Genomic DNA, 17,956 nt, shown 5'->3' on the forward strand with positions numbered 1-17,956 from the left:
GGTGGAGGGATTGAAGGAGGGAGGGAGGTTAAAAGGAGGGTAAACGGAGGGAGGGATGGAGGGAGGAAAGTTAAAAGGAGGAAGGGAAGGAGAAAGGAAGGGTTCAAAATCAAGTAGCAGATCTACATTCTTCAGTCTTTTCTAAAAGAGAAACTCTTAAAGGTTTTGTATGTTTTAGTGTAACAAATACAAGTCATCACTCACCATTAAGCTCTTCAGATGAAAAGAATAAGAGAGAAGGAGAAAAGGTTAGTAATCCTCACTTCATCAACCACATCAATACATCACATTGTACCTATGATAAATAGAGGGAGGGAGGGTAAACGGAGGGAGGGTAAAAGGAGGGAGGGAGGGAAGGTAGAGGAAGGGAGTGAGAGAAGAAGGGAGGGAGGTTAGAGGGAGGGAGGGAAGGAAGGATGGAGGAATGGTAGAGGGAAGGAGGGAGGGATGGTAGAGGAAAGTAGGGAGGGGATTGTGAGAGGGAGGGATGGAGGAAGGGAGGGATGGAAGGAGGGATGGAATGATGTAGGGAGAGTAGAGGGAGGGAGAGTAGAGGGAGGGAGGGTAGAGGGAGGGAGGGTAGAGGGAGGGAGGGTAGAGGGAGGGAGGGTAGAGGGAGGGTAGAGGGAGGGAGGGACACTGTACACACACACACACAAACACATACATTCACAATCACACACACACACACACACACACACACACACACACACACACATACATTCACAATCACACACACACACACACACACACACACACACATACATTCACAATCACACACACACACACACACACACACACACATACATTCACAATCACACACACACACACACACACACACACACACACACAATCACACACACAAACACACACACACACACACATTCACACACGCACGCACACACATACATTCACACACACACACACACACACACACACACACATACATTCACAATCACACACACACACACATACATTCACAATCACACACACACACACACACACACACACACACATACATTCACAATCACACACACACACACACACACACACACACACACACACACATACATTCACAATCACACACACAAACACACACACACACACACACACACATTCACACACGCACGCACACACATACATTCACATTCACACACACACACACACACACACACACACACACACACACACACACACACACACACACACACACCAGTGGAGGCTCCTCCATAGAGGTGTTTTAATACACTGCCAAAAACAATGTTTAATACACTGCCAAATACAATGTTTTAATACACTGCCAAAAGTACCATAACGAAAGGCGTAGGTTTATTGCTCAGGTGGAGGAAAATAAAGAAGTATTTGAGATGAAATATGAAGGGAAGGGAAGATTTTAAAGTTGTTGTTTTTCTTTTTAAGGGAAACAGGGCTTTTAAAAAGAATTTAAGTTAGTAAAGTTAAGAAGCAAGTCCTGTGCCACACTCCAGTCCAGCGGTGGCGGTAATACACCATTTGGTTGTCAACCGCCAATTGAAAAAAAGAAGAAGAACAACAACAACAACAAGCCCCAGAAGACATTGCAGGGCTGTTACTTCCGTACATGCGTACGGTGAGATTGACTACACGTTGAGGCAAGAAGCATGGCGGACGAGTCGGAGAAAAGTACTGAAATAAATACAGATGAAATACTCGACGGTTCGGATAGTGATGATGATAGCAGTAATGTTATTGTCGCTGAAACTGTCGAGACAGTGAAGACCTTCAAGGATCTCGTAAGTAGCCAAACAGAAAGTGAATCAACGACAAACGTTTGATCAACAATCTCGCAACCTCTCTGTTTTCTTGTTAGCCAACCAAAGGTAGTTACACTAGGCACACTTTTCAGAATTTAGCTACCGGTCCAGCACACAATATTGACAGATGACGCAGATATCACCGGCTAATATCACCGGCTAATTCTAATGATTATGATACTACCATCATGGCTGTGGCGCAGGAGGTAGAGCCGGCGTCTAATGATCGCATGGTTGGCAGATCGGTGGTTCGAGCCCCGGCTGGCCACATGTCGAAGTGCCCTTGGGCAAGACACTGAACCCCAAATTGCTCCCAATGAGCGGGCTGGCATGGTAGTGAACGTGTGTGTGAATGGGTGAATGAGAGGCCATTGTAAAGCGCTTTGGAATAATGTCAGTCCATTACAACCAGAAAGGCTATAATAACATATTGAGATGTGGAGTCAGGACAGGCATGGATGCAGTAGCTAGCTAGCCCTTTAAATGAGTCCTGTCTTCTTACGTGTGACTGTGTCGCAAACATAATAAATAAGCAAATATTAATTTCCACCTAGCTACACAGACAAATTGCAATGTGCAGGAAGTGTATTCCATGCACTGTTTGTTTGCTGTCCAACACTCATCATCGCCTATGCACCCGCAGGGTGTGACAGAGGTGCTGTGTGAAGCCTGTGACCAGCTGGGATGGAAGATTCCGACAAAGATCCAGGTGGAGGCCATACCTGTAGCATTAGCAGGTGAGGATGGGGGGGAAGCCACACACTTGGCTACTGGCTAGAGGCCGGATATGTTTTGACTGCACATCTTTTGCTTTTTACTCATACACATTTACTCTCTCCTCACACCTCAGGGAAGGATGTCATTGGCCTGGCGGAGACCGGCTCAGGAAAGACAGGTGCTTTTGCTATACCCATCCTGCAGTCGCTCCTCAACAACGCTCAGAGGCTGCACACGCTGATTCTCACCCCGACCAGAGAGCTGGCCTTCCAGATCGCTGAGCAGTTTGAGGCCCTGGGCTCCAGCATCGGGGTCAAGAGTGGTACGTCTGGGCAGCAAGGGAGTGCCACTGGAAAAATGTTACTGGAGTTGAAACACATCGAGACATATTGAGAAGTAACACTGGGAGAGGGTGATGTGCATATTAACCTCAGTGTCTTTCTGTTTCAGCCGTCATAGTAGGAGGGATTGACATGATGTCCCAGTCTCTGGTTCTGGCCAAGAAACCTCACATTGTCATTGGTGAGAAACCAAACTGCTTCCTTTGTCAAGGGCATCACCGTGTCCCATCGCCTTAACACAATGATGCCTTTCTAAGGGAATGAATGCCTGGTTGAGTAACACGATTCCGATTAACTCTGATCTCTCTGCAGCCACTCCTGGACGGTTAATAGACCACCTGGAGAACACCAAAGGCTTCTCACTGCGAGGGCTGAAGTTCCTGGTCATGGACGAAGCTGACAGGATTCTCAACATGGACTTTGAGACTGAGGTGCGCACTGTAAAGCTACTCTAACATTAATGCATAGAGTATAGCCCAATTTATACTTCTGCGTAAAATCTGGATGACGCGCACCTCTCCAAAAATGTAACTACGCAACACACCTACGCAGACCGTAAGCACTGTGATTGGTTCGCTTGGTAGCACATGATTCCGACATGATTCCGACTCTCTAGTAGGCCAAAATGCGGAAGCCATGACAGAAATGTCATTTAGTTTTTCTGTAATTACTTATTAATAAAGATTTGAAAAATTATGATAACTATCTTATTATCTTAGTTTACTGTCATTTCAATGCATTATAGACATTTTCTTTACAACAAGCATAACCAAAAAAATCGCAATTATGCTGCTATGAGTACACCGACCAACGCGACGCAGACCGACCAACGCAGAACTATAAATTGGGAGAGCCCTTGTGTAGGCTACGGGGTAGCCGCGCGTAAATTCGACGCAGAACTATAAATTGGGCTAATGTGTGTACTTCAAGCACTGTCCTGAGTGTTCCTGCCCCTCCTAGGTTGACAAGATCCTAAAGGTGATTCCAAGAGACAGACGCACATTTCTCTTCTCTGCCACCATGACCAAAAAGGTATAGTAACCACTTGCCCGTTGTCATGGTCTACTCTATCCATGGTTATGTCCAACTAGTCAGACAGCAGGGGCTGCTTTCCTTGACATGGATTAAGCTAAAACCTAGACTCATTTTCCATTAACAGTGTGATTTAGTCCCAGACTAGCCTTAATCTGTCTCTGGGAAATTGCCAAAAGTATTTGGATCATATCTGAGCTGACCTTACCTTTACAAACACATGGCTAGTCTGTTCCTCTCCCCTTGACTGTAACTGACCTCCTTGTATGTTTGTTCACCCAGGTCCAAAAGCTGCAGAGAGCAGCTCTGAGGGATCCGGTGAAGTGTGCCGTGTCCACCAAATACTCAACAGTGGACAAACTGCAGCAGTACTACGTCTTCATTCCCTCTAAATACAAGGTACTGGGGAATGGATTCAACTTTGTGGTTTTCATTCATACATTAACAGTTCTGTCAACAGCTATTTGTTGATACATTAACAGTAGCAACAGCTATTCCATATTACAGTCAAACATATATTTGGAATATTCCAGGATGGCCAATGTAATTTTCCCTGTAGAGGTATAGTACTGTATTGGGTTGTAACTGACTGTGTCTGGTAGGACTGTTACCTGGTGTCCATTCTGAACGAGCTGGCGGGGAACTCCTTCATGATCTTCTGCAGCACGTGTAACAACGCCCAGCGGGTGGCGCTACTGCTCAGGAACCTGGGCATCACTGCCATCCCTCTGCACGGGCAGATGAGTCAGGTACGCTGATCTGAACCTGCTGTGACAGTCCTGCTCGTTGTTAGTTGATGTATTTACCTAAATATATTACACGTGATTCAAATCTGTCTGTACTTTAGCATAATTGTTAATTTGCAGCTCAGGTTTTTGTTTGTTTGTTTGTTATCAAGCATGAAGTCAAATGAGGTTCATCTTTCTTCTACTGCTTCCTTGAAGTTGTTACCGCTGAGTGATTTCAGAGCAAGAACCTTTGCCTTCTTGTTTAGTATATAGCATCGTTGGTTCTTAGAAAAGCTCTATATAAGTTTGATGTAGTAGTATTATTATTATATATATACAAAATTACTAAACAGATCTTTCTCTGTTGGACAGAATAAACGTCTGGGGTCGCTGAACAAGTTCAAGTCCAAGTCTCGCTCTGTCCTGCTAGCGACTGATGTGGCGTCAAGAGGACTGGACATTCCACATGTAGACTGTGTCATTAACTACGACATCCCCACTCACTCCAAGGTACCTGCTACCCCTGTGTGCACATAGACATGTCTATTTCCTATTTCGTACCATCTCTTTTTAATAAAAATAAATAAATTAAAAACCTTGTCTCAAAATATGGGACCAGGTGAGCAAGCTTAGTTGTCTCTGACCTGTGTGTCTGTCTCTGACCTGTGTGTGTGTGTGTGTCTTGCCCTACCCCGCAGGACTATATCCACAGAGTGGGGAGAACTGCCAGAGCAGGACGATCTGGAAAGTCCATCACATTTGTCACACAGTAAGAGACTCTATCATCCTCATATGATCCAATCAAATGTTCTCATAAATACCCCTAAGTCTACATCTATCTCTGGCTTAGAGTACTATTTACTCACCCTCTTATTCTCCACACAAGAAGTTCCCTGACAGGAAAAGTCGTTATTGAAATCTACAATACCAGTCTCATTCAAACCTGTTACTTATTACAGGGTTCCCACGGGTCCTTGAAATCCTTGAAAGTTTGTGAATTTGAAAAAAATATCACAGTCTTAAAAGTATTTAAAAATAGACATGGGTCATTGAAAGTGTCTCTCTCTCTCTCTCTCTCTCTAATTTCTTTTAAAATATATATTCAAAAATGTTTTACTTAGCTCGTCAACTAGTAAATAAGTCTCTGTAATAAGTCTCCTTAACTTTACTCATATTTCACAATATATTGTTTTGCTGTGCTATGTTAGAGAAGGCAAGAGACCATCTAGTGTTCACACTCTCAAGCCTCTCTTTTTAATTGTTCTCTCTGAGCGGATAGTTCCTATTATATAAATTCTCATCTAGATCTGTCTCAAACTATGCCGTGTTGGGTCCTTGAATTTGAGGGAATTGAGTCTTGAAAGTCCTTGAAAGGTGCTTGAATTTGATGTTTCAGAAGGCGTGGGAACCCTGTTATTAGTTCAAGTTGTCGAGAGCCCTCCATTTTTGGGGTTATTTACATATTCTTCATATTCTTAGGTATGACGTAGAGCTGTTCCAGCGAATCGAAACCCTGATTGGGAAGAAGCTGCCCGCCTTCCCCACGCAGGAGGAGGAAGTGATGATGTTGGTGGAGAGAGTCAGCGAGGCCCAGAGATTTGCCAGGATTGTGAGTACCTACTAATCAGTGTTTTTTTTTACTAATCAAAAGACTGCCCATCTCCGCAGTTTCTGACCCATTGCAGCAGTTGTAAAATCAGTAGTTAACCCCTCACCATCGCTCTCTCTCTCTCCCTTTCTGTTTCTCAGGAAATGAAGGAACAAGGAGAAAAGAGGAAAAGGCCTAGAGGTGATGATGGAGATGACACAGAACAGTCTAGTGGTGTGAGGAGGAAAGTGAGAGGTGGAGGTGGAGGAAGAGATGGTGGTAGAGGTGGAGGTGGAGGAAGAGATGGTGGTGGAGGTAGAGGTAGAGGAAGAGCAGGTGGTGGGGCAGGTGGGGGAGGTAGTAGAGGAGGTGGAAGAGGGAGAGGTCGTGGAGCAGGAGCAGCATGGAGAGGAGGAGGGCATTGATGACGCCAATGGAATAACACACACTGTACATACTGTCAGATATGATGTCATTTTCTCTCTTTGATGTAATGCTTATGATGTTGATTATGATAGTGTAACCCCTGCCAATGATACACCTTGTGAAGATGACCTATTTAATAACAAAAGACTTCCTTTATTTCCCAATATCCAATGTTTCCATTTCTAATAAAATGTTGATGGAAAATCAAGACTTGTCAGTGTCATGTTCACATGTTGTCATGTTGTCACTTGTTCACATTGATGGTATGTTCATGTACTTGTCAGCATTGATGGATTGTTTTTGTTGTGTTGAAGATAACATTTGTAAGAGATTTTAAAATATGTCAGAAGAGTGTTTTTGCACTCTGACCCTGTTCTGCTATGCCAGTGATTACCAGAGAACAGTACACGCTAGGGCATTCAAAGCAAGATATCTTGACTCAAACTGTTTTAAAACACTTTTCTTTTGTCAGTGTTTGCTATTGACTAATGAAAACAACAAATCCACTGGATTCCATGGTGACATTCCACTTGAAGGCAAGCTGAATGGCATTTGAAATGAAGTCTTTACTTTGATACATTTAATTTAGATTGTAATTGTATTGGTCAGTATTTTGTTATGCAAGCAGCACCAATAGTGACCTAGCAAGAGAGGTGCTGAGAAGTTGTTGGACTCAAGAGGGGGATGTTTCACTACAGGGGACTTGAGAACTCTTATTCTGTTATTTGATGTTCCTGGTCTCTTTGCTGTGTTATATCTTTCTTGGTGGAAATAAAGCCTTACTATTTCCATACATGGGTGTGAACTCATACTTTCTGCATAAAAAAATGTGGTAATGTCATAAGTGTATAGCCTATGCATCTCCTTGCTTACACAGAGCGTTGGAGCGAACGGATTCCATTTTTGGAAAATGTTAGGTGATGTCTCACCCAAGGGGTAATCTGAGGATGAGCGAGATACAGGTGGAATGATAAACCAAATGTATCCCTAGACTAACAATAGTTTGTTTGGTGGTCCAGGGGGTTCGTTGCTTTTCAGCCAATGGGGGCCGAGGGGACTGGAGACTGCGGCGTGAGAACCCAATTGTTTTTTAGCCGCATCCAGTGGGTGTGTGCAACGCATAGACGTACTTTTGCTAGATAAACCATGCATCGCTTTATTCTGAGTCCAGAATAAATAAATGTACACGGGGGCTGTTAATAATGCGTTTATTATTATTATTAGACTATGCCAAGACGTGACAATTAACTATTTATTTAGCAAAGCAATGACAAGGAGATTTTACATTTGACCGAGCAGATCTACTTAGTGAATTTCTATGTCTGCACAACCCATCGTAGGCGGGAGTACAGCGGTCAAGTCTGTTCGGTTGAGGAGGGGCCCCACTGTAGGGGGGGGGGGGGCAGTGTCTTTGGTGCATACCAACGCCGAGATAGATGCTTGAATTTCAATTGTGTGTTGTTGCATGAAGTGTAATCAAGAGGGAGACCGGTTTATTTGTGCGAACAGTTGCCCTCGTTTCTTCTTTGACAGCACCAGGTGAGTTACCACCAGAAATGTTGATAAATATATTCTTGTTCATTATTGCCGTTAGCTGCTTGAAGACTGTCCGGTTGGATAGACTTGCGTGGAGGTGACAAAAAAACTTCGTATCTCTGGGGGTCCCTTTTTAATGTTCAGCTAATAAATATGATTTACTGACATGTTATTAATTCGACTTGAATTAAGATATGTCGAAGACACCTATTTGGTGCTATTAAGATACATTCACGGGATGAAATTGCATAGAAGGATGACTTTATAGTTAGTTGCGACTCCAAATGTGCGTTGGCTTGCCAACCGGTCAACTCCAGACAGTTGGATGATTTCAGCACCTATTTGAAATTGGTAGCTTAGCGACAGTTTTACTGATGTATAATCGCCAATTGTTTAGAGACCTGCATTGCTGGTTGATGATGATGGTTGTATTTTGTCATCGTCATGTGGCGAGGTTGAGAGGGGGAATAGACGAGCGTGCCATTCACAACACCGCTACGCCCGATCGCGGCGAGCGCGCGACAGAAATGCCCCCAGTCCGCGCAGCATGCGCAATATCAGGATTGAAGTGACATAATACTCGAAACAAAGACAATAAACTACTCAATAAGAAATGAATTTGCCAGCCAACTGAAATGAAAGTAGCCAGTTCTACCAAGTGTACTAATGTTGCTATGTGTCCCCTTCTGTCGTGGACAAAAAGTGATAAGGTTGTTGGGCACTGAACAACAGTACTGTAGTGAACAGCGCCACCATGCCCAACACAATGATACGGTCGGGCATCGTTGCACACTGTATTTCGATACCGATGGCACTGATGTAACTCGTTTTTAAAAAGAATAGAGAAAGCAATGTAAGGGTTAGGATTAGTAAGGGATCTATAGTGTATAGAACCATCGTCATATGCGTGACATGTTATGAAAATGCACCTAAATGTTTTCTCTAAAAGATGCATGATGCACTGTCTGGACTATCTAGTAACTCGCCCATGACCTGACCTGTAACAAACTTTTGTTTGATTATTGTTTGACATTACATTGTTCTGTGTAATTAACTACTAAGTAGCGTGTTACACTTGTATTGTAATTAGGCCTATAATCCAGGGCCGCCGCTACATACACGCGCATCACGCGCTGTGCGTAGGGCACCAAGTGCCCGGAGGGGGTATCAAAACAGCCATATGATCATCCTAATAATCAAAATGATTAATTATTTAAATTGACGATGAAGCATGTAGTATATTTTTACCTTGAACACACACACACATGCATTGTATATGGTATGGGCCTGTATGTATGCTATGAAGGAATGTCTCCTGACTGTGGGGCTAGGGCAAGGTATTTATGACCCTTTGCCAAAGTGTATCTCTCCCCCCTTATTTGCATACGAAAGGACATAAAGGGGACAGCACAGGGGCAGATCTCTCTCTTATTTCACCCCAGCCCAGCTGACCAGCCAGACCAGAATCCAGCTCTCATATCTTGTATACCTGTGCTTTGTTTAATTAAATCGTCTTAAACTCAGAATTCATTCTTTGATTCATAACCAACAAAATTAACCTCAAGCACAACTACAATAGGCATCATTAGACCATTATTAGACCACCATTAGTGCTATCCATTTAGGCCAGAAGCGGGACTGCCTATGTCTTAGCAGGCAGTGCTAGCCTAGAGGTTAGACAGGCTGGCTGGCAATCGGAAGGTCTCTGGTTCGATCCCCGTCTCTGGAGGGAGCTGCATGTGCCCTTGAGTAAGGCACTTAACCCTTAATTGCTCCAGAGGCCCCGACTATGGCTGACCCTGTGCCTAGAGCAAAAAATACCAAATTCCAACAATTGACTAACAAGTTGATTGCATGACATTAAAACGAATATTATTATTATTATTATTATTATTATTTTTTTTTTTTTTTTTTATAGTCACAGTGCACTTTTATACCGTATCTAGTGTTATTGGCTAAACGTAGTATCTCTTTCTCTTCTCTGGGTCTTCCAGGTGGCACTCTTGCTCTGGTACCCCAGGATGACTCATCGGAGTGGGCAGGAGGACCCTGAGCGGTACCTATTTGTGGACCGCGCAGTGGTCTACAACCCGGCCACGCAGGCCGACTGGACCGCCAAGAAGCTTGTCTGGATCCCCTCGGAGCGTCATGGCTTTGAGGCAGCCAGCATCCGGGAGGAGCGCGGGGAGGAGTGTGTGCTGGAGCTGGCAGAGAACGGCAAGAAGGCGGTGGTGAACAAGGATGACATCCAGAAGATGAATCCGCCCAAGTTCAGCAAGGTGGAGGACATGGCCGAGCTCACCTGCCTGAATGAGGCCTCGGTCTTACACAATCTAAAGGACCGCTACTACTCTGGCCTCATCTACGTAAGTGCTGGTTAATGTTGTTGTTGTTTTTGTTGTTGTTTTTGGGTTATCAGTGCTGGATTTTCACACGCCAGTGCTAATTTATACTTACCTCCTTGCCATGCCCTTTCCAGTGTACTCCCTCCACTCCCACACCCCAACACACACACACACACACACACACACACACACACACACACACACACACACACACACATTCCACACACACAGAGCCTCTGATGGAGAGGAAGTGTAAATGTTTATGAAATCTTCCCTTTTCAATCTCCCCCATGTCAATCTGCACACATCATATCAGAGAGTGACAGCAGCAGGTATGACGTCTTCCCTGAGCAGGCTAGCCTGCAGAACCTCACCTCTGGGCAACTCTGAGGAAACAGGGTCTGATGAGGGAATTAAGAACACAGAGACTGATCACACTCCTTTAACCATGACCTTTAACCTTTAACCATTTATCCATACCACACCAAGTTCTCACACTCTCTCTCTCTCTCTCTCTCTCTCTCTCTCTCTCTCTCTCTCTCTCTCTCTCTTTCCCTCTCTCTCTCTCTCTCTCTCTCTCATACCTTTCCCCCTTCCACCTTCTCTCTCTTTCTACCCCTTCTCCCCCTTGCCCCCTCTCACCTCAGTCAGTGAGATTTCTTCCATGAACACAGTTGGGCCAGTTTGTTTGTGTAACTTCCATTCCTGCCGGTCGCCCTGTTTGATCCCCGGGCTGGCCGAGGGGTTCTCTCATCTCTATGGAGGTCCCTGGGTGTTAAAGCAAACACATTCTGTCCCCTGTGTGTGAGTGTGTGTGTGTGTGTGTGTGTGTTTGTGTATGTGTTTGTGTGTGTGTGTGTGTATGTGTTTGTGTGTGTGTTTGTGTGTGTTTTTGTGTGTGTATGTGTGTGTGTGTGTGTGTGTGTGTGTGTGTGTATGTGTGACTGGGGAGCCCCAGGGCTGGGTGGCAGATTGCGAGAGGCCCACATCCTGCCACTGCTGCTGGGGTCTCCTGCTGCTCTGTGGCCCAGACTGGCTACATTTGGTCTGGTTCACCATCACTGGGACTTCACTCCCGTAGCCTCTCTCCTGTCTCATACATGGACTGTCTGGAGAATCATCTCCTCCACTTCCACATCTCCATAAAATAACACGATAGACAAGATGATGTGTGGAGCTGTGTGGAGCTTTCAGAGTTACCCTATGCGGGTAACCCTATGTGTGTCCCAATCACAACTCACTCCATAGGGTGTCGTTCTACACATTCAGCTTCTCTGTTTCCATGGTTCAAGATGAGCTTCGGAGCTTGAGTCGTAACAACTCACATTCTGGATTCCCAACTTGTTACCTAATCTTGCTTTCTACTTTGAGGTTACATATTGGGGTTTGCATGGGTTTAACTTGGTCTCTTTCGGTCAGTGTTGACTCCTCTGAGGCTATGTGTCAGTGCAGATGGATAGGGCTGTTTGATGATGCTGTCCTATATACAGCGCAGTGCTGTTATGATCTTGACCCATTTAGTGACACGCATACCAGGAATAGAATATGGGTTGGTTCTCACCTGAGACGCACTGCAAGGGCTGCTGGGGGAATTGTGTGATACTTTTGATTTATCGTCTTTACACAAGGCTGAGAAATGAATTGTTACATAGGCTCCAGCAGGAGGCTACTCCCCCGAGATAAAAGGAAGAGCATTCATTGGTTAGAGGGGATTTGTCTGTTACTGTGAGTCTGAGGTCAAGGTCATGTTTGTTATCTTAACTGATGGAAACGTTTTCAGTCAGAGAATGTAAGGGGACTGTATGTATTTTAAGTTCAGATCTGACCAGTGACCACAATGTTATCCACTATAGTACTTGGCTTATGGATGTGACTCAGTTGTTGTTTTTACTGGTTTACCTAAGGAGGCCCATGTCCACTCCCCCATGGCCTCCTAAATACCTCCTCCTACTGCAACACCATAGGGTGTCATTTTACACGTTTGGCATCGATCTGTTTCTGCTTCCATGGGTTTAAAATGAGCTTTGGAGCTCGAGTTAATTCCCCCTCCTCTTGTAAGAAATGAAAACATGTGTTTGTGTTTGTCAATGGGGTGGTGCGCCTAGCTCCAGGAGAGGGTGACCCCCTATGGTTAGGGTCTACCCCAGACGAGCAATACTCTGCCCCAGGCTGTGTGTCTCTTAGTTGGGATTGGCGTGTGGAGGGGGGGGGGCTCCCTGGCTAGCTCTACTGCTACTAGGGTTGCCAACTGTCCCGTAGCCGGGATGTCCCGTATTTTGGGCTGGATGAATATACCCTTGTCCTGTATTTTCATCCAATCACCGGCCCCCTCATGCGTACGTATAACGTAATAATGAGCCAATTCCTGCAACCCCCCCCCCCGCGTCGTGCAGTGGCACACTATCTTTTGTCCCGTATTTGGTAGTGAGAAAGTTGGCAACCCTAACTGCTACTTCTACTACTAGTTAACTCTACTGCTACTAGATAACTCTACTGCTACTTCTACTACTAACCAGGGCTGGACTGGGACAAAAATTAGGCCCTGCCATGTGGCTCAGACCGGCCCAACACAATCGGTCCGACACCGCCGATCAACATGCTGGCAGTCTGTTGAATATACCATTTGTAAAAAAAAACTATAGAGCGGAGTAAGTGACATGGACAGCAAGTATACCAATGCAAGTGTGAACCAGTGTACTCACTCACTGTTGACGTACTCCACGGTGATGAGACATGGCTGCTGTATCTGTAGTAGGCCTAGCCCTCACAGTCGATCCAGAGAACATATCTGTCAGTTTCTGACATTTTGAGGCATCCTCTGCTAGCTTCTTACTTTCTTTCTCCCTAATTTTCTGGGCACCCCCTTTCACTATCTTATCTACGAACATGACACTGCACTTGGGTTGTCGGCCGAGGGATCAGAGTGGGGGAGGGGGCCGATGGACAGCAGGGCCTAAGCATGTGATTGGGCCAGCCCATGTGTTAGTATAAATGGGGGCCACCGCTTGATTCAGCGCTAGTTGATGCCGCGCTATTTTGGGCCGCGCTAGTTTGGGGTCGGCCGCGCTAGTTTTATATATATATATATATATATTTATTTTTTGAGGCCCGACCGATTTATGTTTTGGGCCCGACCGGCCCAAAACTAGCGCGGCCCACCTGCCAGCGGGCAGGTAGATTGTATGGCCAGTCCAGCGGTGCTACTAACCCTAACCCATCAGTCCCTAGTCCTCTAGTAGAGGCCCCAGTGTGGCTGGCTGTGGCGTGCTAGCCCATGTGTAGCCTAGCCTAGCCTAGCCCTGACCAGCCCCATGGCTGCCTGCCCATCTGACGGCTCCATGTGATGTCAGTCAGTCAGTCAGTCGCGCTTGGCTCAGCTTGGTGCCCAGTCACACAGGCTAACCAGAGCGCTAAGCTATGCTACGTTACACCAGCGCTAGGCTACAAGCAGGCCTTTGTGTCAGCAGATAAGCCCCAGCTGTCAGAAAGCCTCAGCATTCTTTCATGAGAAAAAGCGTCCGTCTGTCTCCCGCCGCCCACTTCAGCGCTGCTGCTGCTGCTACTGCGTGTCTGTCTGTCTGTCTGTCTGCTTGCCTGTCTGTCTGTCTCTCTGACTGTCTGTCTGTCTGTCTGTCTGTCTGTCTCTCTGTCTGTCTGTCCTGTCATCTTTCCCACACTCTCACTCTTTCATTTATTAATCTATTTCAAATCACTCCTCTTTTTTCTTCTATTGGTCTGTCCCGTTCTGTGGCCTTAAAAAAGTACCTTGTTCAGATGTTGCTTAGAGTCTTTCTATCTTTTTCTCTCTGTCTTTATATTCTTGTGGTGTAGGCTCGCTGGCCTGCTTGGCTGACTAGGTGGCATTACTAATAGAACACCCACACTGATGGGCTGTCATTGTTCAGTGGGTATCTTATTTTAGAGCTTAGAACAAGCTTTCACTCTCTCTCTTTGTGAATAACAGGTGTATTACCTCTCTCCCCGAGGAGGGGGTTGGTGCCTGGCTGCCTCCATGTTCATATCTTGTGTACGTTGTTGTCACTGCATTCCTATTGGTCGATGGAGAACTATTTTGCACGCAAACAGTTTAAATTGTTATGACAAAACATGCACACGTGCCCACACAGTTGTGCACACACACACACACACACACACACACACACACACACACACACACAAACACTTGGTGTTTTAGCTGGTGGTTGAGGTTAAGATCAAAGATTAAGAGCTTTTACTGACAACTTCTAGTATATTAGCTCTCTTGCTCTATCTTTCTCCAGTGAAATATATAGCCTAATCAAAAGAGCAAACGCGTTGTAGAGCCAACCACATTATTGACTCAAGATCTAGCTGAATATGTGGCCCTCGACTTCTCTCGCATCCTTCAATTCAGTTGCTCGGTGCAAAAAGTATTGATCATATTTCAAAGCATAGCAAAGAGGTGATGTAACAGCTCTGGTATGAATAAGCACTGTCAAGGGAACGGTCAAAGTCTCTCTGTGTGTACAGATCAGGGCCGGCTGTGGGTCAGGAGGTAGAGCCGGCGTATAAAGATCTCAAGGTCGGCAGATCGGCGGCTCGATCCCCGGCTGGCCACAGGACGAGGTGTCCTTGGGCAAGACACTGAACCCTAAATTGCTCCCAATGAGTGGGCCGGTGCCTTGCATGGTAGCTTGCCATTGTGAATGTGTGTGTGTGAATGGGTGAATGAGAGGCCATTGTAAAGCGCTTTGGAATAAAGTCAGTCCATTTACCATTTACCAGATCAATGGACAGGCCTCCTATACCTCTCTGCTGTAGTACATCCGCTGGCTAGCTGGCTAGCTGGCTGGCTGGCTGGCTGACTGACTGACTTACTGACTGAATGGCTGGCTGGCTGACTGACTTACTGACTGAATGGCTGGCTGGCTGGCTGGCTGACTGACTTACTGACTGAATGGCTGGCTGGCTGGCTGACTGACTTACTGACTGAATGGCTGGCTGGCTGGCTGACTGACTTACTGACTGAATAGCTGGCTGACTGAATAGCTGGCTGGCTGACTGACTGACTGACTGACTGGCTGGCTGGCTGGCTGGCTGGCTGACTGAACAACTGACTGGCTGAGATGAGGGCTGAGATGAGGAGTGGCAGATGGGGCCGACTGTTGTGTCTGCTGTTAGCTGCGTTGCTGTGTGTTGCTGTGTGTTGCTGTGTGTTGCTGTGCGTTGCTCAGGTCAGCTGTTACTAAGCCACTGCATCCCTCCCTGCCCTGGCTCAGGTTTCACAGTGGAAATATCCCCTTCTTCTTCTTCTCCCCTAGTGGAGAGCAGAGCCGGCTTAACCTGACCCACTGCCTGCCAGCTACAGTACCAGCTACCCCTGGCTACCGCTGTACCCTTTCCTGTGCCCGAAGCAGCTACCTCTGGGCCATATACCTCTGGAAATATCCCCTTCCCTGGTGGAGTGCAGAGTGGAGAGGAGGGAGGGAGGGAGAGAGAGATAGACGAGGGAGAAAGAAATGGTGACAAATTTAGATATGGGGAGGGGTAGAGCTAGGCCCCCCAACATCCATATCCCTATTCCTTATTTATTGAAGATACAGTAATACAATTTGGATACATTTCCCTTATGTCTATACCTGCCTGTCTAGCCCGGCCTGCTGCAGTCAATGGGGGAGTTGAGCCACATCCCCTGGGTATTGCTATGTGTGGGCAGTGTAATGCGCTCTGTCTGCTTAGCTAGCTCCCAGGCTGTGCCGTGCTGCAGTCTATTGGGGGGGCTGAACTCAAATCCTGAGTGTATTGTCGTGTCTGCGTGGGTGGGGGGTGCAGGTAGCACTGTCTGCTTTGCCAGCTGCCTGCCTGTGTCCTGCAGCAGGGGAGCTGAGCCGAGATACTGAATGTGTGTGTGTGTGTGTGTGTGTGTGTGTGTGTGTGTATGTGTGTGTGTGTGTGTGTGTGTGTGTGTGTGTGTGTGTGTGTGTATGTGTGTGTGTGTGTGTGTGTGTGTGTGTGTGTGTGTGTGTGTGTGTGTGTGTGTGGGTGGGTGGGTGGGTGCGTGCGTGCGTGCGTGCGTGCTTGCGTGCGTGCGTGTGTGTGTCTGTGCGTGTGTGTGTGCGTGCGTGTGTGTGTGGGTGCGTGTGCGTTTGTAAGGATAGTGGTGCAGGCAGCTCTGCTGAGCCTGGGTCCTGCCTGCCTGTCATGGATGAGTCTCCACTCTATTTATAGCAGATCAGGGGAATACATTTTTAATTAGCTACAAAATGGAGCATCAAGGTAAAGTTACAGAGGGGCTGGCTTTCCTTCTCCCCCCCCCACCCCCAAGGCTTCGAGGGTTTCGCAGATGCTTCAGAAGGTTGTTAGTTAGTAATGTTATGAACTGCTGTTCTACTGGGCCCCAGGGATCACCTGGTCAGCTATCGATCGATCGCTCGAACGATCGATTGATCTTTCCTTTCTCTCTCTCTCTCTCTCTCTCTCTCTCTCTCTCTCTCTCTCTCTCTCTCTCTCTCTCTCTCTCTCTCTCTCCCTCTTTCTCTCTCATTCAGTCTCTGGTCAGGCATGCCCTCTTGATTGTGATGCAGGGTTTGATCTTTGGGTGACAGTTAGATCTATCTAGGCCTTGGTTTGTCATGGTGGACACTGGACACTTCTAGCTATGTTGCCTCTCGCCCCCCCCCTCCCCCCCCCTCCATCTCTCTCTCTCTCTCTCTCTCTCTTTTGGGATGAGAGAGAGTATGGACGGAGGTCTTGAAACAATTATACAGTCCTTTTAAACAGAGGCTTAGTCAGTCAATCAGTCAGTCAGTCAGTCAGTCAGTCAGTCATAACAAGCTGTGTTTTTATGAACTCTTGCTCCGGGGGCTGTGGTGCGGTCACAAGAGAAAGCTTGCTCTTTGTTCACACACACACACACACACACACACACATACACACACACATACACACACACGCACACCAATTGCAGCAGACGTTTCCGGAGTGGAGGCCACCCCTCTCAGTGGTTATGTTGGCTGACAGACTGGGTTAGGCCTAAGTGACTTGTGGGGGCTAAGTTACCTCCGGTTACCCCCGGTCCCCCGTCGCGTCCCTTTGGTCCACATGGGGGCTTGTTTTCTGTAGCGAGGGTCCCGGCGAGGTCCCATCATAACAGACCTGTCTGGTCTGTCACTGTGACCTTGGTCCAGCCGAGCTGTCGCCCCCCCCTGGCTCCTGGCCAGACGGCTGAGTGCACTCCAGCACCCCGGCGTCTATGCACTGTACATAAGATAGTGTGTGTGTGTGTGTGTGTGTGTGTATGTGTGTATCCACAAAATCACAGATCTCAATGTGTATGTGTGTATGCGTATGTGTGTGTGTGTGTGTGTGTGTGTGTGTGTGTGTGTGTGTGTGTGTGTCTGTATGTGTGTATCCACAAAATCACAGATTTAGAGGGAGGTTATGCCTCCCTCTCTCCTATACATGGTGTGTG

The 17,956-nt window shown here is 46.6% G+C and overlaps 2 protein-coding genes across 4 annotated transcripts in view; both read left to right on the top strand.

Moving 5' to 3' along the window:
- The first annotated feature begins 1,638 nt into the window (after window positions 1-1,638).
- On the top strand, window positions 1,639-6,781 carry ddx47 (DEAD (Asp-Glu-Ala-Asp) box polypeptide 47). Its single transcript, XM_080524192.1, has 12 exons — window positions 1,639-1,772; window positions 2,437-2,530; window positions 2,644-2,832; window positions 2,961-3,032; window positions 3,164-3,282; window positions 3,812-3,883; window positions 4,166-4,282; window positions 4,486-4,632; window positions 4,984-5,121; window positions 5,310-5,380; window positions 6,091-6,220; window positions 6,361-6,781. The coding sequence occupies exons 1-12, from the start codon at window positions 1,641-1,643 to the stop codon at window positions 6,622-6,624; spliced, it is 1,545 nt and encodes a 514-aa protein (XP_080380318.1). The 5' UTR covers window positions 1,639-1,640; the 3' UTR covers window positions 6,625-6,781.
- A 3,401-nt stretch (window positions 6,782-10,182) lies between these two features.
- myh10 (myosin, heavy chain 10, non-muscle) overlaps window positions 10,183-17,956 on the top strand; it is a gene marked incomplete at both ends in the record, with an annotated part of 73,925 nt that continues 66,151 nt past the window's right edge. For all 3 annotated transcript variants that reach the window (XM_080524176.1, XM_080524177.1, XM_080524178.1), the window contains one exon: window positions 10,183-10,527. In XM_080524176.1, coding sequence (XP_080380302.1) covers window positions 10,183-10,527 — 345 coding nt within the window. The remainder of the gene's footprint in view (window positions 10,528-17,956) is intronic.

Source organism: Nansenia antarctica (genome assembly GCF_963989245.1).
Source record: "Nansenia antarctica genome assembly, chromosome: 2".
Lineage (NCBI taxonomy): Eukaryota > Metazoa > Chordata > Actinopteri > Argentiniformes > Microstomatidae > Nansenia > Nansenia antarctica.

What these genes read in the sequence shown, in the direction of transcription:
- ddx47 (XM_080524192.1), top strand. Translation starts at nt 1,641, where the DNA reads ATGGCGGACGAGTCGGAGAAAAGTACTGAAATAAATACAGATGAAATA. An exon ending in GAAACCTCACATTGTCATTG is followed by an intron (nt 3,033 to 3,163) that starts GTGAGAAACCAA and finishes ATCTCTCTGCAG; the next exon opens with CCACTCCTGGACGGTTAATA. An exon ending in CTGCCACCATGACCAAAAAG is followed by an intron (nt 3,884 to 4,165) that starts GTATAGTAACCA and finishes TTGTTCACCCAG; the next exon opens with GTCCAAAAGCTGCAGAGAGC.